Source organism: Cyprinodon variegatus, unplaced genomic scaffold (assembly GCF_000732505.1).
Source record: "Cyprinodon variegatus isolate N-32 unplaced genomic scaffold, C_variegatus-1.0 Scaffold229, whole genome shotgun sequence".
Classification (NCBI taxonomy): Eukaryota; Metazoa; Chordata; class Actinopteri; order Cyprinodontiformes; family Cyprinodontidae; genus Cyprinodon; species Cyprinodon variegatus.
The window spans coordinates 500,519-528,513 of record NW_015150682.1 but is presented as its reverse complement, the minus strand read 5'-3'; the positions used below and the strand labels follow the sequence as shown (position 1 = coordinate 528,513).

General features: G+C 39.2%; 1 protein-coding gene across 2 annotated transcripts; it reads right to left on the bottom strand.

Moving 5' to 3' along the window:
• Positions 1–532: 532 nt before the first annotated feature.
• On the bottom strand, positions 533–27,994 carry LOC107088830 (zinc finger and BTB domain-containing protein 7B-like). Of its 2 annotated transcripts, none has more exons than XM_015381255.1 (4): positions 27,578–27,994; positions 22,922–23,020; positions 2,373–3,442; positions 533–2,293 (listed from the first exon to the last, which is right to left on the bottom strand). In XM_015381255.1, exons 3-4 carry the CDS (start codon positions 3,434–3,436, stop codon positions 1,690–1,692), a joined length of 1,668 nt encoding a protein of 555 aa, XP_015236741.1. In that variant the 5' UTR covers positions 3,437–3,442; positions 22,922–23,020; positions 27,578–27,994; the 3' UTR covers positions 533–1,689. The 2 variants fall into 2 exon arrangements, with proteins under 2 accessions (XP_015236741.1, XP_015236742.1); XM_015381256.1 differs by having other exon boundaries at positions 27,773–27,994.
• Position 27,995: the final 1 nt, after the last annotated feature.

Below are 27,995 nucleotides of genomic sequence, written 5' to 3'. Positions count from 1 at the left end.
TATATATATATATATATATATATATATATATATATATATATATATATATATATATATATATACACAGTTTTTTTTTACTATAACTCTAGTAATGCAATGAAGTATGGATGAGGGTTTTACAAAAGTATAGACTACTTAATCAGTAATGATAGTTAAAGGGCAAAATGTTGAATGTTGAACAAGAAAAGCTTGAAGCTCTCCAATCTCATAGTGCAAATAAAATGGAAACAAACGGAGAGTTCCAAAACAGCAAAGACAGGCCAAAACAGCACATATGCTACATTGACTTCGATGTGAATGAGAAGAAAATCAACCCTCTCCCCAGCAAGCAAACGTGACCTGCAGCTAAACAGCCATGGAAAGCATGTAGATTTTGGTCAGAAATGAATAAACTCAACAAAAACAAAAAAACCTAATGGCCCCTTTTAGTCACAGCCAAACTATAAGAACTGCTATGTAATAGTGTGAGATACGTATTGTCCACACTGAGTTCCAGCTTTAGGAGTTTCTTATTACCCCACCCCCCCTCCCCACACTCCCTGATGCCTCTGCTCTAGTCCTTCTGTGTTACCCTCTGAAGGGTGGAATGTGCCTGTATTACTGCAGAACCTGGTGGGTTAAATGTGCAAAGAATGCATTTGAGGAAGAATGGCTTGAAAGAAGACAATCAGCCTTTTTAAAAAACAAGGCGTTTGGGTGTATGGGGTTGTTGAGCAAAAATCATCAGTGCAGGGTTTTGTAGGATTTCACAAAGACTGGGTTCGGGTCTGGATTTGGTCTTAAGATGTTCATAATAAATAGAAATAAATAAATAAATACACAAGAAGGGTGTATATTATCTCAGTAATCCCTACATTTTGCCACACTTTTTTTTTTTAAAGAATGTAAATGAGAGAGCATCGCAGGACTGATAAAAGATGTGTCTTTTACCAGCATTAAAACCACAAATCCAGACTTTGTCTTTTTGGTCAGGCATTTAGCCCAGAGCCCCTTGGCTCTGAAACACTCCAATATTGCAAGTAGAGTCTTTCTCATGGCTTTTCAAAAGAGTTGGGAAGACTCTTCTCTTCAAACCCAACATTGGCTACAGTTCAACCTCTCTCGTCTTCTCCTACACTAGAAAAAAAAAAGCAAATCTTTGGTTTAAGCACCAAAATAAAGCAAAGATTATACCACCAACAAAAACAAGATTATTGCTTTTAATCCAAGGAATGAGCTTGATTATATTTCACTGCATTTTCACCGATAGTCACCAGAGGACAGCGGGCACACAAACCTTACTGTGATATTGTAGGCGATATGGATTTCAAACTGCATCTGAATCAGCAAAAATAAATCTTTAGGTATTTCTCTGTTCTGAAGCCCTGGATTTTAGTTTGCATAGTGAAAAGCATCCTGGTGACCATAAATTTAACAAACACCAGCAAGGAAAAAAAAAAACTGAAGAGACAACTTGATATTAAAATACTTAAACAGCAAACATTACTAGACAAGTATGCCAAAAAAGAAAATCCAAAAACAGAGCCCCACATTTAGAATATCTCAGAAAACCCGTCTTTCCTTTTTTTTTTTTTTTTGTAAGGTCTTTTAAGTGCTCTCTGTATGGGAGCAGCAGGTCATTAGTCCAGCCACCTGAGATTATTATTTTGATTTTTTTACTGTGGATGCTTTACCACATAACAGTCTGAACTATTCCCCCTCTTCTGCTTCTTCGTCTTCTACTTCATCGGCCCATCTATCACGCTGAAGAGCCGGCGAACGCGTTCCTCCAGGACCTTCTCTCTCCATCTCTCTACTGCCTCGCATTTCAAGCCCTCTGAGAAGGAGCTCAGGGTAGTTGGCCAGGCTCTGGGAGTTGAGTTGGGCCAGAGTCTGAAGAGCCAGCGACCGCTCCCTGTCGATGCCACCTGGGAATATCAGCGAAGGGCGACTGGCAGATCCACCTTCCAACACTGAGTGGGGATGAAACATGGTGTGGTGGGCCTGTAGAGACAGAGGGCTGGGATGATCTCCCATGCCGTCTTTCTCACCTGCGTCCTCTGCCAGCTCGGGGACCCGCTTGGGCCGACGAGTGCGCAGCTCCAGGCAGCTGTGGCCCTTGCGGTGGCGCTGGAGATGGTCCTCTCGGGCGAAAGCCTTGTGGCAGAGTGGGCACTCGAAAGGTCGCGCCCCGCTGTGGAGGGACAGGTGGTTTTTGAGGTCGTATGAATGGAGGAACCGTGCAGGGCAGTGGGAACAGGTGTAGGGGCGCTCTCCTGTGTGCTTCCGCATGTGGATCTTCAACTTATCATTGCTAAATAAAAGGAAATTAAAAATGAGACGGTATACGGACAAGATAAAATGACATAAAACTTTTTTTGAACTTTTTATACCGGGTGAAGCGAACTCCACAGGCAGAGCACTGGAAGGGTTTCTCTCCGGTGTGTGTCCTCATGTGGCGGGGCAGCTTTCCCGCCCCATGAATAATCTTCTGACATACTGGACACTGCTGAGGGGTCTGAGACTTCCTCTTCCTACCCCCTCCTGCTACTGATGTGGCTGCACCCCGATCTGCTACAGAGGTAGGTATGGAGCTGGATCCCATCACCACGATATCGTCACCTAACGCCTCCATGTCATCATCTTCAGAGAGCTTGTCGCTCTGGATGGGAGGCTGGTGTGCGGTGAGAGGTCGCTCTTGTGCCCAGTGAAGGAGCCCTCCATTTAGTGTGTTTCCTCTCCCAGGCTCTCTGATGGCTCTCAGATCCCCATTTTGCCCAAGTTTGGGATGGATTTCCTCTGATTCAGGACTGGGAGGCTGGGTAGGGGGCAGGGAACGAAAGCTATCAGAGGGAGGTGAAGGGTGGGAGGCAGGAGAGGCGGCCAGTGGGTACAGAGGTGAGAAGTTGTTGGGACGTAAGCCAACTTTTCTCACTTTCTTTCTCTCATTTTTTCTTCTGGATATTTTCTCTACAACGTTTGTTGTCTCTATCGTCCTCTCGATAGTCATCTGTTGGGGTCTCTGCTCCCCTGCAGTTTCCCCCTCTGCCTCCCCCGTCTCTCCAAGGATGTCTCTGCAGGCATCAGCCACGCACTGGATACCCAGCAGCTGAGCACCTCGCAGCACATCTCTCATCCCGGAGCTTGGAATGGTAAGTGTGGCGGTGTAAGCAAATTCCAGCAGGGCATCCAAGGCATCAGGGGCAACACAGTCCAGCTGGCAAACGCTGAATCCCCCACCGCCCTCACCACCCCCTTCCTCCGCTCCAAACAGCCGACGGAAGTAGAGGCTGACGGCTGCCATGACGGAGCGGTGTGTTGGGTAGCGAGCCCCGCGGGAGGTCAGGGTGAGGTCACACAGGAGTCCTGTCCTCCTTTGGTCATTGAGGTGGGACAAGAGCTCGTTGCTGTGCTCCGGGAAGGGGATCCCAATCAGGCCGTCCTCTCCTGGAGACATCGCCACCTACAGCACAGAAGGGGAACGTTAAGTTTGTGAAACCACTGAAGACCTTCCATAGGGCTGCAACAAACTATTTCTTTGCCAATTCATTCAACTGCTTTTCTATCTAAAATGCCAAATTTTTAATTAATTTTCACTTTATCCCTTTCCTGAATGGGTTTCCTCTCTCAGCTAATGGCTTGTGTTAGAGTCTATATACCGCAACTAACAATTAATCAATAACTAAATTAGTTAACTGTTATTTCAATTTCCAATTATCACAATTAATCAGATTAATTTCTTCAGCTCTAAAATGACATATTCTTGGTTTAAACATACCATTTACTTGTAGACGTGCAGTGCACAGTATTCCTACCTCTAGGACTATTATTTGTTTGTTATCTATGACAATAATAAAAAAAACTTTGTTCATTAATATGCAATCATTTTATCTGGACACAAAAGGGACCCAAGCAAATTCTAAACTCTATGTGTGACAGAAAAACAATGCTATACAATTCCCTGAACACACCATCATCACTGTGAAACACGGTGTTGGCAGCATCATTCTGTGGGAATGCTTTTCTTACGTAGGGACAGGAAAGCTGCAGTCAACTGGAATATTGATTGGTGGTAAAAACAAGAAAACAATGGAGAAAACAGGCCCGGAAATGTCTGGAGTTTCAAACTGAGCTCCCATCTTCTAGTTCAGGCTAAAGTCGGTCCTGGAGGGCCACTCCCCTGCAGGTTCTAAAGGTTTCTCTGCTTCAGCACTGCTTATTTCCATTGATAAAGGATGAACTGCAATCAACAAAATCAGATGTGCTGAAGCTGAGAAACATTTAAACATGTAAGAGAGCAGCCCATGAAGATGAACTTTGGACATGGCTGCTCTAGTAGAAGAAGGACCATAAAACCTTTGCATCAGTCTGTTACACAACAGCAGCGTCTTCAGTCAGAGGCTTCTCCAGATCCGACATACGGTAAGACAGACCACTACAGGAGATCTTTCCTGCCTCCAGTCATGATCACAGACAACTCATTGAAAAACCCTCTAGAACATGAGTTACAACAATATCAACTTCAGCTTTAGAAAGAATCAAGTAATCCTCAGCTAAATTAAATTTAAATAGGATATATAACAGAAATGTTTAGACCAAAGAGTATTCAACGTCCCAGTCAAAGTCACACCTAAATAGCATTAAGAATATGTCCCAAGCCAAAATATATGCTCTCAGATGCTTTCTCCTGAAAAATAACTAATTATTAAAATGTTTTAACAACCATGTTTTGGTTTCCGTCGTCCTCAAAACTCTTCATCATTATATGTTGGATTTTCCCCTAAAATCCCCTCAAAATATGTCAGATTAAGTTCGAGGGGGATGTAATGTGACAAAATTTGAACATTTTCAAGGAGTACTTTCGCAAAGCACTCCAATATCATTATTATGTCCTTGCAGTTTCTAAGAAACAGAGATTACCCAGTCCTCTGCTTAACCGTTCTAAAAGTAAACCTTGGGTAGCGTGACTGACATGAGGAGTCCTCCTTCACGTGAGGGACAATTTAAACAGGGCTTAACAACCACTCACCCCCCATGATCATCCTGTATTTTCCATCCAGATTACTAAATCAGGAGGAGGCGATTTCAACTCATCGGGTGGGGGCTGGTAATAGAAAGAAGAATAGAGACAATGGACTTTATGCTGAGGCAAAATTTTTAAGGAGGAGAGGAAGAAAAGTAGAACTAATCTCTAGACAGAGGGTGATGCAGGGCCAGATGACTGGTGGTGATGAGGAAAGGACAGAGGGTTGTGCAATGCCCTATGGGTGCAGTAGCCAAGGGGCAGTAGGTTAATTCGTGTGTGAAACCTTTATAGCATTAGGCAACTGATTAAAATACCTGGACAAGAACTTACAAAGGGCTAATAGAGAAGTAAGAGAAGAAAAGCAAGCTGGGGTGAGGGAGGAAGTGACAGCGTAGAGTGGGTGAAAGGGGGAGTACCAGTGAAAGAATGAGGAAGGAAAACAGCAACAGGAGGCCTCAAATAAATGTCCGCCACTCAGATGTTCATGAGTGCGATAGGGCCCTATCTGACATTTTTTAATCAAACGAAGACCTTTCAAAAGCCGGTTCTTCAACAAGTGGCATGAGCGATGGGCTGTCGACAAACTCCAGAAGTGAAAGCCAAAAGGACAATAAGTTTTTTTTTTCTTTTGAAGAGTCCTGCCAGTAATGAGACCCAACTACTCCCTGCTTTGGATCTCTAAGCACGCACTTCGCCCCGTCCGTATTGTACCTGGCCGACAGTGCATCTCTCACGCACCTGAGCAGACCAGATTTTCCACAAACAACTTAACTCCCCCCCTGCCACCATCACCACCCTTCTGCTCCTCGCCTCCCTTCCATAGCAACTGGCAGCCCCCCCCTGTCCATTAACAGCATTTGCAACATACCCAGAGGGCTCTACACAACAACAGCACACCCACCTGAATAACCTGCTCCAAAACACACCTTATTAAAAACACACACACACACACACACACAAAAACATGTTCGCATAGGCTTCCATGTAAGTCGGTGGCTCCCCCCACCCACTATTGTTCGTCTTAACTGGTGACGAACTTTACAACAGACTGTTTAAGACAAAAAAAATAAGATACGTAAGCACTCCACCCTTACAATTATAAGAACAATTAAATATATGCACTTAAAATATTCTTTTAAGTTTCAACCTATCCCACCCCTAGGGATATGTCATATCTTTCTTTTCAAAGAAGTAGAGCCGTCCCACCCGTAAGGTTTTAAACATCAGTCCTACCTTGCCCATCTTTATAGGCACAGTCCCTTGGAGACGAGGCAGCCTCTGTCTCGTGGTATCCATTTTTTTCCTCCTCGCTCTTTGCTCGTCTTTTAGCTACCTTGTAAAGCCACCTCTTCGTTCCTATCTTTCTCTCCCCTTCAAATGTGCCAGTTGAAGGTCTGATCTGGTTGTCAAAGGTCGGGGTTAGGCTCCCGTCCTTGGGGATGTCTACGGCTCTCAAACATTCTGTCACTCACTCTCCTTCCTGTTGTATGAAAAGAGGGTGCACGCTGACGAAGACAGATCTAGAGATACCCCTCCCCCCTAAACAATCGTCGCCTACGCGCCCCCTCTCTCCAAAACCCAACGGCCCATTTTCCGAACACTTTCCGATAAACACCATCTCCTTCCCTTCCTCGGAGCAAGGGGGACCCAACAGGTAGATGGAGAGTAGTGTGTCAGAGGTTAAACCAAGTGCTTCGGGTGAAATATCATTGAGGGTTAGGACCCAAACATCAGTCTAAGTAGATTAAAAGAAGGAAAATCTGCAGACGCAATCAAAAGCAGATCAAAAATAAACTGCAATCAGCTCAAACAATGTCAAAGTTATAAAAACTAACTAAGAACAGAAATCATATTGTGATTCTGAGTCATTTTGCACCCCAATCAAACATTCAGGTAGGTGCAATATGAGAGTTAAACCATATTATACCGCATCTCTGAGACAAAGCGGTGCAAAGAGCTCTTCCTTTGAAGGCAAACTAAACCTCTGCTCCTCCGACAATAACATCAAGCCTGTATAGCAAATATTTACAGATATCCGTTAACAGAAAAAGTGTTTTTGAATGTTTTTTTCTCTTCAATCTAATGACAGTGAGCAGACCCAACTTCTGAGACAGAAGAGTGAGGAAGTCCTTTTAATTTGTTGCACATGGTTTCTATAATTCTCAGTAGATTTGGTCAATATTAAATATACTGAAACCAAAGTTTTAGAGAACTAAATGTGAGGATTTGGTCTCATGTGGTGTTATTTCTGGTCTTATGTGAAGGAGTCACACTTTCCTAAACAGCTAAACTTTATCAAGGTGGAAAAAAATACTTAAATAAAAGAAATAACAAAATTATCAAACATTTAATTGTTATTTGCCCTAGCCTTATAAATTAGATGATATACAACTGCAAATAAAGCCAGCACGACTAAATCCAAGAGGCAGATCTCTGTAGGGCAGAGTGCAAATACTTGATCTGACCTTGAACGGGTACAGTGTGTCCCGCATGATAATAGCAAGCCTTTTGAGGACTGCATTTTCCCAAATTCATCTAAATTATCAACATTGATACAAACGGCAGGTGTTATTGAAAGCTTAAAACGAATCACAGATAATGAAAACGAATCAGCAGAGAAGCGAAAGACAGGGGTTTTTAGGAGGAGCAGGCAACAATGCACTTTAAAGTTTCCGGCTCTGGGGAAGAAAAAAATTAAACCACACACACACACACACACATCATAGGTGGTAGGTGGTTCAAGCTTGTTATTTTAGGCATATTCCTAAGAACCCTGATGGGTTCGGAAAATTGCAAAAATAAAAAAATCTCCAACGATTCCCAATAGTTTGCTGACTGTCTGTGAGTCACAAAATACAGTCCGTACCCTCGACTGACTCCTTCCCTCGTCACTTTGTTTCTATTAGTTACCAAGGACATGCCTGCATAAGACGCTGAATATTGCCACACAAAGTTAGAAACAGCCCTCAGAGAAATGTTAAATCGTTTGCTCATAAAGGCAAACAAAATGCCCACATTCTACTACTTTATTCTTGACATGTTTAAAGTCTTTTCCATTCATATTTCAGTCAGTCAAAGTGGTTTTAAAAATCCTTCAACTGTTCGGCTTATTAATCAATTCTGTTCTTCAGATGCCATCTTTCCAACAACTATCTGCCTTTGTTTCTTAGCACTCATCCTCCCACTCTTTTTGTCGACAGCAGACAGATTAATCCGCCCTGCACCTTTACGCTGTCCTCATCCCTTGCTTTCGTTATGTGCACCCTCTTCCTTTCTCTCTTGACACTTAAAATTTTGAATCTCTTCTGAAGATCCGACTCTGACGGAGACTGAAAACTACACATTATTTGTTATAACCAACGGTGGAGCTGGTTTCATATTGATAGTAGATAAAAATGTGAAGGTAAAAAAATGTTAACTTGATGGGGAAATGAAAACTAAAAAAAAAAATTAAAAAGCAAAAAAACATTCAACTTAAATGACAGAGTAAAAAAGTGAAAAGTTTTGCATGTAGGCCTGCTTGAAAAAAACAAAAAACAAAAGGAAAAAGTCTAAAAAGCCTGCTGTATAAAACAAAGCTTAACCTCACACACAACTGGGACTGTTATTATTTTTATGGCTCTTATTTTCCATTTAAGGCTGTAAGTTTTCCCAGTCCACCTCAATTATATCAAGCTCCAACTCTAAAGTGGGGAAAATGTGACTTTATGCTTTTCACACAAAACCCAGTCTGAGAGGAAGATGGAGAAAGGCTCTTATAAATTCTGATGTCAGATGTTTTCCAAAAAGGCCGTTTGTATGTGTGTGTGGGTACAGCACATATGGCTGGGTGAATGCTTCCTCATCCAAACCCCACTAACTAAATTAGATGTGTTTAGATTTAAACAAGTGCAAGCTGTCAAAAAAAAAAAAAAACAGATTTCTAAAATAATTACATTTAAAAACATCCCATACCTCCCAGGCTGCTCTGTATCTGCTATAAAACATATTAAAGGAGACAAGAACAAAGACAGAAAGTTCTCGTTTGCGTCCATTCGTCAATCGAAACGCGCTGTGACTCACATGCTTTTCGTACAGATAAAGAAACATCCGTTATTCCTAACCACACATAACAAATCAGGCTGTTAAGCAGCATCCACTGCCCCCAAAAAACAACAAAAGCAACCGAATGCACGGAAAGTAAAACTCAAACTCATACCGTTTCTCATCCACACTTTCGTCTTCCTCACACCACTTTCCTTTACTTTAGTGCTTAAGACAAAAAAGAAAACTTTGCACTTATTTAAAGGTACTGAGTGTAGCAGTAGGACACCTTCGCTGAGGAAGAGTAGGGGAGGAGGAGGAAACTGGGGGATGAGAGCATGTGCGCTTACAAAACCAAAGCTACTGCTTCATATTTAAAACTACAATTTAACTCAACATCTCTAAATGTTTGGTAGAAACTAAGCTGAAACATGCAGCCCATTTCTATAGGATGATGAAACAAAAAGTCCACCTGTCGTGTGTCCCAACAGCTCCCTCCGGACTGCACATTTGCATCCCACCAGCAGATATAAAAACAGACCCGACCAGGCAGAATTTGAATCACCATTTGAATTTGTCAAAGACAAGACTTTAGACACCCTGATAATGACACTGACAGTGCTCTGCAAAGTCAGAGCTGCAAAAGGAGAAGTCTACCAAGCAGATGTTACTCAGCAAATGCTTTTTTGTAGTAATTTTTCTAAGAGCCCCTGTAAGTGAGCCCTCTTTTTTTTCCTTACTGCGACTGGGGCATTATGGTGTCTCTTTCTGTGTGCGTGTGTGAAGTCTGACGCATGCGTGTGGTGTGGTCTTCGTTCCAGAAACACATTACATTATTCATTTGGCTGGCAGAGCAGAGGCCCTTATCCCCTCGCCCTCCCACACCACAGCACTGGGCTGCAGCAGCAGCAGCAGGCAGTTTGCATGCCAGACCTGGACACCATGCGATCTGCAGGAGGATTATCAGCTTATCAGCACATGGGGCAAGACATTTGGGTGCACATATATATATATGTTCTGTCCTTTAACACCAGCCACCTTCTAACCTGAATGAAAGGTGTAATGATGCTTTCATAACCATATTCCTGAAATACAGAATTCTATACAGCTTAACTGACACTGACCAGACCTTAAATATGTGATAAATATGAATTCAGAACTATGATTAGTATTTTAAGATGGGGATTATTTCATTCTGTATCAAAAATATGATCCTGATTTAAAATTACTTTACTGCAACCAAGAATTTTGTTTTTCAGTATGGAAATGACAGTCATCCCACAAAAAAGGATCTCAAGTTTAAATCAATATTTTGGAAATTAAATGTTGACATTATCCAATAATTTTGTGACAACAAGAGGCATGTCTAAATGATTCACCAATGGTGAAGTCTTTGTTGGTATTTAGTAGTATTCAGAAGCTTTTTATAACTGTTAATAGGCTCTTCTCATGTTTTCACAGTAACCTTTACTCCAACATTTTTTGTAATAAACTCCAAGTCTTTGGCGCCCTCATTTCCATTATCCTATGCTTTAGCTCCCAAATAATCAACCCAGTAACAAACCCAAATAATTTAAACTTTTCTTAAATACATTTTATAGATTTTTTAAACATCAGCTTTTATTTACAAAAATAATTCAAACAAAGGAAGTAAATTATTTTTTTCATGCCTTAAGGCTCATAATGCAAAATACGTATTTGATTATTTTGTTCTCTTTTTTGTTTTTTGAAATAATAAGCCATCCATTTTTTTTATGTCATTAGTAATAGATAAGGTTGTCAAACGTATTGATACTGAAACTCTGCATCCAGTTTGGAATGACAACAATACTAAAAACAAGTGTTGTTTGAATATTTCAGAGCTTAATAATAATATATTCACTGTGTAATTTCAGATTTCTGATTTATTTGTTTTTCACATTTATTTTATTAGCATCCGTAATTCTTTTGAGAAACCATGATCGATTGTGAGAAGAAAAAGGTGAACTTTTCTAGGTGAAAAGTTTTTATTTCACACCTTTAATTACTGAATCATTGAAAATGGTATCGAATGTCAAATATTTTCCTGCGTATCAGTATTGACTTTAAAATTTTAGTACTGTCAATGCATAATGAGGTTTAAAAAGTCATGGTACAAATCGATATTGATTTTTTTTTTTTGTGGTAGTCATTTTAACAAGAATTTTCTCTGGCTGTATGGAGCATAAAACAAACAATACAATTTCCCCAGCAGATGCTGCACACTGCTAGTCAGATGACCGAAAATAGGGAACTACACAACCCCTTAACTGTATTAGTTTTCTTAATTTGTGAAAAAAAAATTGGCAACTCAAGCAGCACCATCCATTAAACACCTTATGGTAACACTTTTATAGATATAGTTGAGAGGTATGTAAAGCAGCAAACTGCAGGCTAGCTACAACAGCAGATAGCATAGCTACTTAAAAAAGAAAAAATCAGCTTGTTGTACTTCTACTGCTACAATTACTGCAAAAAAAATAAATAAATAGGATTTTCCATAAAAGGTACTAAAACACTTCTACAGAATTTATCAGGTGTTCATTCTGTATAATAAAGTTCATGTTTAAAATAATAAACGAGGCAACAAGATTATGGTTTACGTTTCTGAAAAATTTTTTTTTAATGGTTTATCATCTATTATATAATTCTCTATTCTCTATAGATAACAGTTAACACATTTTAACTTACCTAAATTAGTTTTGTCAGTAGGCCTAAAAGTCTTTCATAAAAAAACTAAAAACTGATGAGAGCAGGTTCTTTGAAACTGAAAGCATATTTTTGCTCTGCTTCTTTTTTAAATTAATGTACACAAACATTTCTGCTCAGCTTCTTACGCTTTGGGAGCAGCAGCAGGAAAGGAAATCAATCTGAGGTTGGAAAGAGGAAAAATGGTCTGAGATTTGAAATGATATGACAGCAGTAACAAAGGAACACGAGGGAGGCACGTCTTCTAAAAACACACATATTCTTAGAAATCACAAAAATAAGGAGGGTACGGGGGAGGAGAAACACATGAGAATGAGTGAGAGAATGGGGAGTGGGTGTAGAGATACTCTAAAAGATAAAGAGGAGGAGAGGGGAGGTTAAGACGGGAAAATCTAGTCCCGGCCTCGAACAATCTGTGTTGGCAACGAAACGTGAAACAAGAGTCGACAGAGTTGAGTTACAAGGGGAGAGGAGAGGGAGACAGAAAGAGAGAGACAGAAGGGAGAGCAGCCGTGACATGACGGCTGGAAGATAAACACAAAGATCGAGCAAGAGGTGAACACATGCACGCAGCCACAGGAAGTAGCAAGACTCCTTGCAGGTGTATACTCAACTGTGGGTGTGTGTGTGTGTGTAGGCAGATGTCTAAGGGAGCGATGTGGTAGCAGCCACCTCTATCATTAGCATCACCAAAAGGGAGTTTCACCATTTGATGGAGAACAAGCACAGATGTGAGAGAGAAAGCCTGCTGACAGCGTGGTTTCACACTTGGCTCTCCCCCCTTTCTTTAGCTCCTTATCTGGTCAGCAGTTTCTACCCCTCAGCTGTGTGAGAACGCTGGAGCACACAGGTGTAAAAGCGACCCACTCACTGTCTCAAACCTGCTTTCTTTTACAACACTGCTAAGAGAATGTGTGAACGCACAAAAAGGAATCGACGAAAGTCGGGTTTTTAAAGCTTCGTTACGGTCAAACATGAGTAATCTATAAGCACAGTTGCAGTAACTGAGCAGGGGTGTTTTAGCATGTCAGTCTGTGGTACAAACAGGGAACTGTGGGGGTGTAACTGTGGACCAAGAAACTCATAATACAAACTTGGTTTATTTTCACACTACTTTGCAGAAAAAAAATAAAGCATGCAGAATAACCTTTCATTTTATTAAGTCACTGAAATTCTCCATTAGAACGACTTTTGCTTTGTCTTAATAGGCAGTTTAAAAGATGTAGTCCAATTGCATCCCATCGAACAGAGAGATCAGAAACTGTGATCTCGACTGTTATAAGCGGTTCTACCTACGGCGTTTTTTTTCCGCTCTTATCTTCGTCCTTCTCACTGTGGCTGGTCGCAGGACAAACTTCAGGCCTTTTTGTCTCGGCGCCCTTTGTTTAAAACCTCTGCATTGTTTTCTAACTGCAGAAAGACCGCCAGCGTCAGTCGGTTAAATGCATTCCTAAGATCATTATCATTAACATTTACGTAAGACTGACACCTACTTTTAAATATACCACAACAACCGAACAAAACTTGTATTTAATCTATTCAACAGCTTACAGATATATTGTCAGATTAATTTGGTGTGATTAAGCTTTAGTATGACTCAACAACCTCATTGTCTTTCTGCTAAATATTCTAACTATTATAAGTGTTATTGAAATGCAATCTTTTACGAACCTCTTCAGAGGTACGCCTTCCCACAATAAAGGAGGTGGTCAATGCAACATGATATTAAAAACCAGAAGTCAGTCTCAGGAGCAACATTTTTTACAGGTTTGCAGGAGACTAAATATCTGATGTATTTTCCATTTGGCTGGGTTTATTGGTTTTCTTCTTTAATTTAATCACAGCATAAACAGCAAAAAGAAATTAAGAAAATATTGAAAGTGATAAATTAACGCAGATACAAAAAAAAAAAAAAACTAAATCTGATTTAGTAGTGTTTTAATAATGTAGAATAGAACTGTTGCTTTTTTTGTTTTTAGAGATTATAGTAATGAAAGTAATAAGATTAAATTAAAGACTTTACATAAACGCATTTCATAAAACAGCCATATATTTATAAAACTTAAAATTTAAGGCCTTTAAAAGCTTTCAATGCACCTTGATTGTCAATACTAGGATATACATTATATATTCAAGTATTCAATATTTACCTTGTGGGAATTGTATTGCTAGTATTTGTTTCTGTAATTTTAAGTTCTGTTTGAGAGATGTTGATGTTACCAAAATGCAAACCCCTAGATGCAAGAAGAAAATAAGTCTTGTTGAAAATAATTCATATGTTCAGCTTTCTACCAGCACACCTGCAACTGAAAAACATAATGCAACTCTTTTAGGGATATACTTAATCATATTTAGTTACTTTAACACAATTGTTTCATGTTAGCAAGGTAGGACATAAAACAATTTAGTTAAAGTAATTAAATATAATTAAGTAAATGCCAAAAGTGGTTGCATACATTTTTTCAGTCCTGGAAATGGTTTACTGAGTTTTTATGCAATTCAAATCAAAATGTTTCTGAAAGTGTTGTGCTCTAAGAGTTTTGGCTTGTAAGCAGGAAATTAAATAGGTTAGCTAAAAACCATCCTCACTAATCTGTAAAGCTTGTATTCTACATGAACAGAGACGTTTGTTTTCTCTCCTCCTCCCGAGTTCGTCTTCTAGCAGAACCTTCTGTTGTGTGGTGTCACAAATATGTAAATGCAGTAGAGGAGGAAGCAAAGTCTCCAAGCAGTTCATGTTAAGTATTAAAATTTGCAGCCAGAAAGAACATTTTTGTGGAGCTTCTGGCAAAAAAGCATCTCTCCTCTTGTGGGTGTTTTATTGGCTTATACTGTATGTGTGTGAATTTTACAGAAGGTGATCAGGCTGTATTCAGTTGATGGACATCAGAATCAGCTTTATGCATAACAAGGAATTTGACTTTAGTTCCACTTTGCTACCAGTGAAGAAATTACAGGTGCAATTTCAAAAGAAGATAAGTAGGAACTAATTTTCTTTTAAAAATAAATATGTACATTTTCTCTTGAAGAAGAAGACATGGCTGTATTGGTAAAAAATAAGATTGACGTTGATCTGGGAACTCTGTTTAAAGGGACATCATGGTGAACAGTTTCAGTAGAAAGAAAACCCACCTGATGGTAAAAGTCTAAACAGTCCATGTCCAGAATGTGTGAATTCTGCAGAGAAGTTAGCTGCCATTTCTCTCCATTTACAAGCACTGAATGTTGGGAATGGAGGGTTTTTAATTGAAATCAGTGGAACAATGATTTTAATAAAAACAATTTACTCTCAATATGGGCTCTTATCCTCCTCAGAATAACTTTACTAAAGGTTGAATTTTAAATAAACAAAAAAAGATCTGTGAAAGTAAACTACTAATACATTTAAACTTGTGCTGACATTAAATAAAATTTAATAAAATTAGATTTAAAATAAGATTTAATAAAATCTGGGCTAAAATTAACTTGGAAGCTGTTAGCCGTTTGTAAAAAGGTTTCAAATTTACTAAGCTTGACCCCAATTCCTCTGATGGTGGCTTGAGCACTGCAAACTAAAAAATAATAATAATAAAAAAGAAAATTAAACTGTTAAGACACATTGAGTTTTAGCTAAAATGCTATTGTAAACATCTTAGCCAGAGGGTTTGACTTATAGAATTACATTTAGTTCAGGGACCTGACTTAAACGTTGCAGTGCAAAAAATTCTGTCTGCAAAATCATTTCCGAGCTGAAGTGAAAACCGTTTCGATGATAAAATTCAGAAAGAAAGCATAAAAGACTATTTTAGTGCCTTTTTCTCAGTACTGAGAGTACAGATGAGTGTCAATACCTGTGTGTGTAAAATTTAGATAGAGTGGGTGTTTAGGAAGATGTGGGGGTTTTTAAGAAGGCAGTGTTTAAGGAACAACGTGGATTTATGTGTATGCATAAACAATATCTGTATTCATGTAATGAAGTAAAGATGGGATTAATTGTGTGATTTCCTTCCCGTTCCCAGGTTTTCAAAGATGTTTTCATGGATGGTTTGACACTTCTTTTTAGCTTTCATGATTGTTAGCAGGAATAGAAACTGTGAGTGTTTGTGTTTTTAGGGCATTTACTGAGCTAAAGCTACATCGAAGAGGATCAAAACAGCAGCAGTCCTGCACAACCTACATCTATAAAAAGGAACATATTGCAAAAGTACTGGACACATGCAGAAACACACAGCAGTGTCGCAAATCGAACTGATCCTGATCAGTTTCCTCTTCCTGTGCTCAGTGAAGATGGTCGACCACGAAGGCAGATGGAAAGATTAAAGCGAAAGACATGCAGAAACGGCTCGGAGGAAAAAAGGCAAAGCAGAAGAAGAACAATTGCTTCCCAAGGGTAGAATGAGAAAAGGGAAAGACAGGAGTGCAATCAGAGGAGATGAGAGAAAGATGTGTCAACTTCCTGACAGATTAGCTGCAGTGAATGAGAAGTGGAGGAGTGTGTCTGTTTTTGCTTCACTTACAGGGAATTAAATGCATCAAAGCTAATTTAGGAAGGGCTTTCAGTCATTGCGCTTGTAAAACATCAACATTAACCTAAGAGGAGGGTCTGGAAAGTCAAAGTGTTTATCATCCTGTTTATCTCCATCACAACCTTCAAATGCCACATTGGAGGTAACATCCCAACCAGAAGCACACACAGCTGAAACCAGATATTAGATTTAAAAATTATATATTTTTTTATTATTGTCTGACCTTAAATCAAACTTAACATTCAAGTTAATTTGGGTTACCAAAATGATAGCGATTTGCCAAATGCCAGGACAATCAAACACTTTTTTTCAGATCTTCCATTTTATAAGTTTACATGCAATATTGATGTAATTGCTGCCCTAAACTCTATGACTTGGCTCAAACATTGCAGGTTTTCACAATAGCTTGCTGAGGTTTTGGCCCACCTCTGCTGACAGAACTAGTGTAACTGGGTCGCACATTTAGGTCAACCTTACTTCTTTTCACTTATCAAAATATTTATATGAGACTGACGTCAGGCTTTGGTGAAGGCTAGTCTAAAAGATGGACTTAAAGCTACGTGGTAACTAATTTGGCAATTACTAATTCGAACTGGCTAATTCACATTTATTCCCCCAAATCTAGCAACGGCCTATATGACTGAACACTTAAATCCCAATGTTATAAGATCACAGGTCACATCTTCAAAATATAAGGCCTTTGTCTTCAGGTAGATTCACAAACTGTGATATGTGTTTTCCATGTTGATTTTGGAGTAAAGATTTCTTCCAGGCTTAGCGGCATTTTAGGCACACCGGTGCAGGACTTGTTCGCCTCTGGATAATGACACGCTTCCAACAGCGCAGTCAGCATCTTTACATCTTCCACTTTTCTTGTGCGGCTGATATGCACATTTCAAACCAAAACACACCCAAGAATGAAACCGACTTGTGAAGGTCCATAGTTCTCTACCTGATATCATGTCTAATTACTAATTTCACTGTTGCTATAAAATAGATCCAACAATTAACAGGGCTTCCCAAGAGAGTTTAAAAGCATATGAGCCTTGGAGTATGTAAACATCTGAAGGTCTTTGTCTACAGAGCATTTATCACTGGCTTCAACCGTATGTCCTTTTACATCCATTATTAATTTGTTTTTAAATAATAACAAAGATAATTTTACTGTTTTTTTTTCCAAAAAGGGATGACACGCAGTCCCTCAGGAATATAGGCCTCCATCTGCTACTGGAGTTCCCCTTTGAGCATAAAAACATGAAAGGGGTCACTTTCAGCAGCTCCAAGTCCCTTTTTGCCTGCTCATGTTTAGGTGTTTGTTCTCACTTTCCCTGAAGTGTTGTCTCACTGTACCTATTTATGATAACCGCCCGCTCAATGTGTACAGAAACAATTGCAGTGTTACTAGAAGAGCTGAATCACTGCCACCCCTTCGGCCGTTTTTTTTCTCTCAAATGTCTCCCTTTCTCTGATGCTTTACAAGAAAAAGACGATGAGGACGATTTAAGGCCACCTGCTAGTTGTCAACTTTAGGGGTGGCGTGGGCTGTGAGGCTGGTGGTCGAGAACATGGGAGGGCTGTCAAATGTTACAGAAACTCATGACTGAAAAGAGGAAATGGCAGATACACAACTTCCTCTATTGACACAGAACGAGTGGGGAAAAGACTTGACTACAACAACAACGGCAGAAGCCTGGATTACAGACAGCATGTAGTCATCCCCGAGCTATTACAGTTTCAGTATGGAGAAACAGCCAACAGAAGTGGTGAAGTTATTCAGAAATCCAGGCCTAGCCTTCTTAAGAAGGGGGTTTAAACAAAGCAGTGAAATAAACAATCTGTGGAGTTCCTGCAGTGGTCTTATGGAGAAGCTGGCATCTCATTATGACCCTCACACAAACGATGACGCATCAGTTTGAGCGCAGAGGTGTAATTTCTCATTTTCGCATGAACAGAGTTCAGAGTAATACACCAGACGTTCTCAGAATGATAGAAGCAAATATAACACAAGACAATGAGACACCGTTAAAAAATGGGGGGGTAAGAAAAAAACTCCCATCCTGCCTCCTCCTCTCTCTCTTCTCTCCCCACCTTCCTCCTACTCTCTTGGTTCGTATGAAACTGAAAGACCCAGGTCTGAAAAGGGGGAATTTATAAGGGCTCACATGCCCTAATTAAAGCAGTTCCAGGAACCATGTGCATGTATGCAAGTGTGCATGTATGTGCACGGACGCCAGTGTGTTCCTCGCCCGACAGACCACTCGATATGTCACTTCCCTCTCTATCCACCGGTTCATGGACACATGGTTGTCACCAGTGCAGCAAGGCTACGGTCACATGATTCGTCATGCAAGCTTGCCCACAACAGACACAAACATGAAGAAAATTGCACACAAATGAGGATCTTAGAAAACGTTAGGGTTACAAGGCATTAAGCTACTTCGAAATTTAAACTCAGTAAATCCGTGTTGGCCAACTGGAGATGAATCCTAACAGATCAGGTTGACACAACCCCAGTCTGCTGAGGCAGAACAGCTGGATACACAGATAATGTCAAGTTTTTAAGAGATTCCAAGAAAAAAGTTCTCACAATAGGAATAATCATATCAAAAATCGCTGTAATTAAACTATTGCAGCATCAAAAATGTGAAATTGCATAACTTATTGCTTTTTAAAAAGAAAAAGCAAGGTAATATTTTTGCTACTGTGGCCAGGGATGCTATTATGCTTATTACAGTTATATTACACCTTTGCTTATTGTGATTTACATGCATGCAGTGAAATATAAAGTACAAAAATCACTCCCCAATATATGCATTTACTGTTTCTAATGGCACATTGGAAAGAATATTGGTGAATTTATGCCTTTTAAAGAGCAACAAAAGTAGAGCAAGAAGGTATTAGCAAGTTTATAAGTATTCATAAACATGCCAAATTCAGGAGCACATTTTTTTAACTACTTCTGTAAAATCTGCTGCATCTTGTGTATAACATTATATTAATCACAGACCTTACACCCTTACATATTAATTAAATATGAATGTGCATCTATAAAGTTTAGAAAAAAACGTTTGTTAAATTGTTACACGTTGGGCTTCTACAAAGTATATGAATATCATTAATGTCCTGAGCATCTTTGCCTTTGATTTGGCTAAAGGGCCACAGACTGTGTTTCCCGACATTCCTGCTAATCAGAGTTATACCCCTGTGGAATCATCTCTTGCTTGAACGCAGTGTTTCCTTTGTTACTTTGAATGTTGGCTAAGAGACATGGAACTCCAACATAACAGAAAAGCTGACTTCTAACTAAACATTTCTAATATTCTGAACATTTTTAAAAGTATAGATTAAAAATGTTTCAATAAAACATATTGTATAGGAATGGAGGTTTGTGTCCACGGCCTTAAAGACCTTCTCTGAGAAAACATAATAATAATAATAATAATAATAATAATAATAATAATAATAATAATAATAATAATAATAATAATAATAATAATAATAATGTCAATAAAACAATAAGTTCAAAGACTTTCTAACAAAAAAATCTATGTTCAAATATTTTTGAGTCTCTTTACACTGGATTCATGTATTACTTTGTATTATTGCTAAACTACAATTGATTAGGTCTCAGGGCTCAACAAAATCTATAATATGAACATTTTCACAAAAGTCCCCTGAATATATATGACCCTGTTCTTTGCCATTATTCCTGAACCATCTCAAAGGCCCGTTGGAGTTAGAGTGTGACTGCAGCCAGCAAACCACAGAGGAATTAACTTCCAGGTTGCCTATAAAATATTCAACTGCTTGACCACTTTATTCAGCTCATATTTTGTTCCAAGGACGGGGGTGGGAGGGGTGGGGGGTCTCCAAGAGGCTCCTCCGTCCTCCCGTTCACCAAAGTTTGACCACCACAAAGTGTTTGTGGTGTAAACTATGTCAGAGAAGCAAAGGATATGCAATGACATAGATGGAGTCAATATCAAGGAAGTTAGTCGAGCTCTCATCTAAGTGCTCCCCCTGAAAAATGAGCGCAAATGGATTTCAGATTATCTCAATCTGTATGCAACCAGTTAGGAACTGACTGAAAGCATGAAAAGTAGTCTGGAAGGAAATAAAGGAGAGGTTAAGGCTGTTTAACTACCTTAACAATTTTATTTTTTAATGAATTGAATTATTTATCCTGAATGATGATGAAACTTGGTGGAATAGCATTGCTATGTGATGTTACTGTAGGACCAACAATCTAAATAATTAGTAAATCTGACTGGAGACAAAGGGTTTGCACATCTACAATCATTTTCTGATTTTCACCTAACAGCAGGTCCACACAGAAGCTTCCGAATATTCACAATTGAAAAAGAAAATATTCTTATACACCACAGCAGCCATAAGTGTGGCTAATGGGCTCCTTTTGGTGCTGAAAACGATTTTGTGAGTATTGTGACCATAGCTCAAGAACGGTTCAACTCTGGCACACCAGCTCAGATGGGTCACCCTGAGAGACACTTTATAAAAAGACTGTTTAGAGTAAGATTTTTACAGACCACAAATCTTTTTAAATGCACAAAATATCTGCATTTACAAACTGTTTGCTTTTCTGTTTATAGCATGGTTGAAAATGACCAAATCCCCTCTGACTCAAAAGCAGACTTAATAAGCCTAGTTGATTAAATACAGCTGGAAACTACATTAAATGCATGAAGCAAAACCACACAGGATTTTGTAGCAAACAACAGAAAAGTAAAATAAGTCAATATATCTAATATATATTTTGGCCTCCTGCGTTTTAATGTATCCTTTGCACCTACTTGGTATGCTGAAGTGTTGTCTCTGGATGAGCTTTAGGTGGTAGTCAGCTGGGATGGGTTTCTAATAATCTAGAAGGAGTTCCCCGGGATAGTAATTACATAAATTTTGGTTGGGAGTGGCTTTTTGGGAAGTGTCAGAACTTAAAACAGTAAAAGCCCAAAGTCAAATTTTGTGGGAATAACCCGCTTCCACATGGCTTCCACGTGGGGCAGCACAATATATCATCACTGCAAGATCAGTTAATGCGACATCTGAATCATAAAGATGTGCTTTTTTTGCAATATTTGCCATATGTTCTATCCCAGATGTGATGCAGTATAATATTTTATTATATTATTATATAATCTTTATTATTTAAATTATCTTTAAATATTTTCTTTGGCCATTCTGATGGGCTTGTACCATTCCTAATCTCACATTTGATACGGATCTTGGGACCAAGATGTAAAAGGTCAGGAATTTTATGGAGTGTAGAAAATATGTATAATTTCTTTCACAAATCCTGATTGTCAAACATAGTGATACAATGATTTCCTAATGCGATGCATCCAAATATAAAACTATTGAAATCCTTAAAATCCATAATTTCCCATCTAGTTCTGCCTCTACCACCCAAAGCAAATAGTTAACTGTCAGAAAGGTAACCAGGTTTATGAGATAAAACTCAAAACTAGGTTTCTTTTATGGGGGCGGCTGTGCGTCAGACGGGAAGAGTCGGTTGTTCAGCTTTAAAATGTCCTTGCCAAAGTGTCTGCTTAACACTTTTCAAGTCGGAAACCAGCAACAAATTGCTGATGTCTAAGTCTACAAGGTAAAGTGTTCAGACAGTGTAGATATAAGTGACACAGATGCTAAAGCTCAGGTCAGGTGTTGAGGACAACGAGAAAAAAAAAAAGAAGAGAGGAGTGGAAGATATGGGCATAATCAATATCCTCATTGCCGATTAAAAAAACTGTGGGTTTGGCTGCTTGATGAGGTCAATCACAGAGTGAACTACAATTATTAATTTTAAAAAAATACTTTTTTTTCTCTGCATTCAAGCTTTTTGGCAACCTTTTTACAATCACATGGTAATATGATAAGCTACAAGTAATTGTCAGCATAAATAGGTGATTGTTGCATGAATATAAGCGCCTTCATGTATAAAATTAGGACAGGTTTTGAAAATGTTTACATTTTTCTGCGACTTAAAGATTTTTTTGTGTACATCTCTCTAGTTTTTATTTTGACAGCTTGTTCATACCGTCCCCTACACCCATGCAGCACAATTTTTGGACAGTTTATATTTCACATTCTAGATGGATGATCTAGCATTATCACCACTGACTTTGAGTATTAAAAATGTGTGTGCCATTGGAATATAAATAATAAATAATCCCAATGGTTTTCTACATCTTCAGAAGGGGAAAAAAAATACATTTATTTCAACACAATGATTGCAATTCATCCGATGACAAAACTCACACACCTCAAGTATTACCATATCAAACCATGTGAGGGCAGATTATTATTCATCTTTTGAATAGAAACCAATTTCAAAGCTTAAAATAAGGAAAGGGAAATGTCCAGAGTTGGGTATTATTCAAAAAGTCCCACCCCTGTTTTAAAGGTAGTTTGCTTGGGATTTTGCTTTTTGAATTTCTGTGTTTGGGATTTTTTTCCATTCTTATTACAATAAAACAGAATACACCCTCAATAAAACTATCAAGTCTTTTTTTTATATAAATGGTTGATGGTTGTAAAAATGAATAAAAGGTAAAATAAATGTTGGTGTAGCCCAATAAAAATACATAAATGTTATCACCTGGACAGACAGCAAAGTTTTCTGAAAACCTGCCAAGATTCTTACCTCCAGTCCATACACTCAGGAGACGATGGCTGCCTTCTGTTTGTCTCTCGCACGATTATCCCGTCCTCCTTTTTCACTTAAACACCAGCAATCATAAACCTAAAAGGAAGCAAAGAAATTCTAATGAAGTTCTTCAAATTTGAATGTTGGTTATCCTGAACTGATGGGAACTGATCGTCTTTCCTAACTAAGAGACACTTGTTTCATTTCTAGTTTTGCGAAATATGTGTAAGTCTGCAAAGATGCAAATGGCTCACATGCACACCCACACACGATCATATGATATATCACATTATTCAGGAGTATGAAGGGTGGTGGCGGTGGTGGGGGGCCTGTCAAAGAACAGAAAAAAAAAACTGATAGAAACCAACCACTTCCTGTTTAGACTTCTTTCAAAAAGAAGCCCTCCTGCAGTTGGTTGGGTCAGGAAAGCCCACACAAACATATGTCTCACAGACAGACATGATTATTACATACCCCACAGAGGTGCTGGCATGTGGGAAGTATTTGTATTTCCCTCATGTTTCCAGCTCTTTCGAAAATAAAATTGAAATGAAAGCCTGACTATGCAGATTAATCCCAGAACAGTTACTGGTATCAAGACTTACCAGAAACTGACCTAAACAACTACATAAATGAAAGAAAGTGCCCAAGGTGAGGCTTTCATTGGCACAGCAGAGCATGAAGTAAGCCATATTTTACGCCCCCCGCACCTGTTATTGCCAATTAACCAGCTCAGGTGGGATGCTACATTCGTTTCTAGCAAAAAAAGAAAAAAAATGGACAAATTTGGAACATTTCTACTTGTGAAAAACATAGAAAGTAAAGTATTTTTTGTTTGCATAAAAGAAAAACAGTTAGAAAACATAGATTTTTCAATATTCAAAAAGATTTTGTTTTTTTCCACCAAAAGACAGGTTCTTTTTTACATACAGTAAAACAAGACATAAATTCTTTAATTCAATTAGAACAGTAACAAACTTCAAAAAAAGTTATATATTAGTTATTCGATTAAATGACTATATATATATATATATATATATATATATAGTCATTTAATAGAATATAAGTGGAGGGTCTATAAAGCTAACCTGACTCCGCCAGATGCATATCCATCTGGAAACCTTCCGTAGAAGTAATTTTGGGAAGGGGCGAAAATACTGGTTAGCTAATTGGCCTATGTTGGTGATAGACGGGCCAAATAAACCAATCAGATCAACGAAGCATATGACGTACTGACAGCCAGGCTACTCTTGCCAAAACCAGTCAGGAGAAGAGCAAAAACATCTTTTCCTCTGAGAAAAGCCTCCAGAGCTTTCAGTGAAGAAATACTCAGATAAAACTTGCTTGATAGCCAGGCTAACGCTAGCTTCATCGGCTGAAGCTGCCATGTTCTTTAGACTAAACTGTCGCGCTTCTTGTTGCGTCACGCCTCAAAGCCAACGCTGATTGGACGTTGGTTTAGTGAACGGCTTCAAATTTTCTTCAACGGAGAGTCTCCAGACTGATTAGTGAAATCTTGAAAGCTCGTGAGATCAGGATGGTCTCACGAGGCTACTATAAAGCAGCCAACTGCCAACTAGAATTCTAAACTGTATAGCTGGTCTTTTTAAACCAGCTAAAATCAACTTAAGGAATCTGTGAGGGGAATAAAGTCAAATATTCTGCCTAATAACCTCTGATTAATGTCTGCTGAGCTTTATTGGTTAATTGTTTAAAATTTCTGATTAGGTCTGTTTCTTAAAACCAAAATAGCAGCAATCTTAATCATTTTAGTTCATATGTTATTATAACCAGACCTGTCCAGAGTGCATTCGCCTAATTACCGTAGAAAGCATGTGCCATCCTAATGAATGTGTTTTTAAAAAACAATTAGGCTATAAACATTAGCTGGAGATATCAGTTATATGCAACATTATTATTGCTTTACAAACACTTTGCCTATGAGGCTCATTTGTGCATTACAATCTAAACTGATTGACATTGTTTAAGGGTTAGAACATATTTAAGAGGCTAAATAGGCTGGATATATTTTTGCATGGAGATAATAGTTTTCAAGCAACCAGAAAAAGAAAAAATACAATATTGTTCTCACTGAAACATCAATCCTTTTTCTATACCCGCCTATCTAAGCAGGACTGCAGAGGGGGGCTGTTGCTGATGTCCTGCAGTTATTGGGTGGCAAACACAGTAAGTTCTTGACAGGTCACCAGTTTATCACTGGGCAACAAAACAAGCCATCATGTATTAAAAAAACTCATGCTGCATTGAAAAATACATAAACAAACTTTGCTTTTAATTAAACTAAAGAAGTTTGCATTAAACTTCATACTGGTGGTCGATGCATTTTCTAAATAGCAAAAAAAAAAAAAAAAAGAGTTTCTGATCTCCTGATTAAAGATCAAATGATTGATTTTAAAACTGTTTTAATTTGCTGCAGGCAGATTAAAACATGTATCTCTAATTTCTACTCCAGGTTAACATATCGTGACAGTCTCATACTGGCCTCTGTCTAATGCAGATCAAGTGTAAATAAATGCGTGATGCAAGCAGGCCTGCAGACAGCTAAGCATGACGGAGTCAGGTCAGGACACCAGAGGTGAGGGATGAAACACAACCGTCTAATTGTGTTGCACATAAATAGTTGCTAGGTTAACAAAGCTGGTATTAAGAGCTTGTTGCAAAATCATGAGCGTATGTCAGTTTGGAAAGGTCCCGCCGGTCTGGAAAGGTGCCGTCAAATTAAAATGGGATAGATTTTTTTCTTCTCTTTCCAAATTTCATTTTTACTCACGAGTGGAAGCGATAATTTACCAGTACGAAGACCTAAAGACTTAAACAACTTGCTGCGGCCAAGATAAAGAAGCCAAACCCAAACGAGTTGAGCTAGTCAGGCCGGTCTGTCAGAGGGGCGAGTCAGCAACTCATCTACCTCTATAATGAGTACACACAGACACACACAAACACACAAGCCCACTGGCTTGACAGTCTTCTCCCCACCCAGTGTGGCAGGCAGAAGCCTTAACCTAACATTACAGCCTGAGCATGTATCCTGCTGTAATGCAGGATTGGGTCAGGATTAAAATAAAACACTGGGTGCGCCGTGGGGATGATGATGATGATGATAATGATGATGATGATGATTAACAGACCACTGTAGGGAGATCTTTTATTAGCACAGAAGGCTAAATCCAGTAGAACTATGGCAAGCCATTATTGCCAAATATTAGCACTTTTCCCACCTATCAGCAAAGGAGGGAATGTTAAGAGTGATAATTAAACAATGCTGAAATATTTCCTTTGTATATTCATAAATGCAAGCCCAATGAATAGGTTCTGAAGTTTATTGTACTATCTCTGGCTGCAGGAAAGATTCTCAGTCCAACACAATGCCGTTCATTCATTACAACCATAACCTTAAACAAAAACTAAGCAGTAAAGTACCGGAAGGCACATAGATAGATTTACAAATGCACAACCTACAAGTAAGGTCATGCACAACTCAAAGGGTTTCAAAATGTGGGTGCCCCATATTCTGTGAGATCATTTACCACAATTTTTTGACCCCCACTCATAAACAAGCTGAGCTAAGCTGCTCTGTGTGAAAAAAAAAGGAAAAAAAAGCAAACTTTATTAACCAGGTAAAATAACCCTGAGCCATACAAAAACAAGTCTCAGTGAAAATTTTGAAATCATCCATTTCATAGCAACCATAAAGCAGACTTCAATTGAGACAACCAGGCTTCTTACATCCAGTTTTTATCTGCACTGCCAGAGCCGGCAAAGATCCTGGAATAGATGCTGAAACCTTTTCAGAAAAAACAACCAAAAGTCCAGTAGCCTCCATCTCAGTAGTCTTGTGACATTAACAGGTGTCACTAAACACCAGTAAGATGTAAAAGAAAGAGAAATATATAGTTTTTTAGTAAGTAAGTAGTACTAGTAATACGTTTTACCACAACTATTATGGCTCCCTGACTCTACTGGTGGGATTTCATTAAATTTCATAACATCACCAATGATTAAATGTCTTTTTAGCTCATCATCAAATGCCACATTTCTGCCACTAAGAAACAAAAAGGTGAAGTTGTCACCAGTCAATGACTAGTGAAATATAAAGGGTATTTTGCTACTAAGTAGAATGTTCAGTGTTCAAATGTTTTTCAACAGTAGTATACAAAATACAGTATTCTGGACATTTAATCTTATATTTTATTTATGCATCATCTTTTTCCAAGATCGAATGAAAAAAGCATCCATTTTTGGCACTAATGTCTTGCCATACTTTTCTAGTGACTGCGCGCGCGTCCAGGTGGATGTGCGTGAGAGCAGGTTAGGTTTTGGATGTCAGCCGGTGTTCTCGGCTATAATTAGCAGCCCGGTGTTCAGAAATGTACCCGCCGACCCCGCTCCTCTCCTGTCTCACCTGAACGCACATCTCCTATAGAAGCCGCATCCGCCAACTTTTATTTTCTACACTTTCATATCTAGAGAGAGAATATCAGAGAGGTGGAAAGTCTCTCATGTCACCGTGCTGAAGCAGAAACGGCCAGGAAGCTTTATTCTTGCCGCGGTTAAAGCACAAAATAACTCATATTTATGTAAAGTGTGTTATTTTTATGAGTCGTTTGAAGGGGAATTGGAAGAAGCGGTTACCTGAGTACCAGAGTGTCACCTGTCCCAACTCGTCGCCTCCCACCTGGCGAACACTTCCTGGATTATTCCGTCCCACCCTGACGACTTCTTATACAGCTTTAAATTCCCCCTTTTTTTAAATCCTCCCAGCGTTTGTCCTCTGAAATACACGCTCCGTCCTCTACTCAGTGTTAGTTAGGGGGGTTTATTCCTCACCAAGTGTCCTTTCTCCTGTCCCCTATCCTGCTGTCTCTGCGGACCGCCGGGGCTCCTCTGACCCCCTCCACTCAGCGCTCTGCCTCCGCTCGCCCACTCCGACTCCCAGCTCCTCCTTTCTGAGAACCAGGAAGCGGCTTGTCCTAGTTATTACAGCCAGTCGCCGGATTGGCTCTGGCAGGGCTACAGAGGAGACCGCCGGGGTGGGCAGGGCACACAGGGA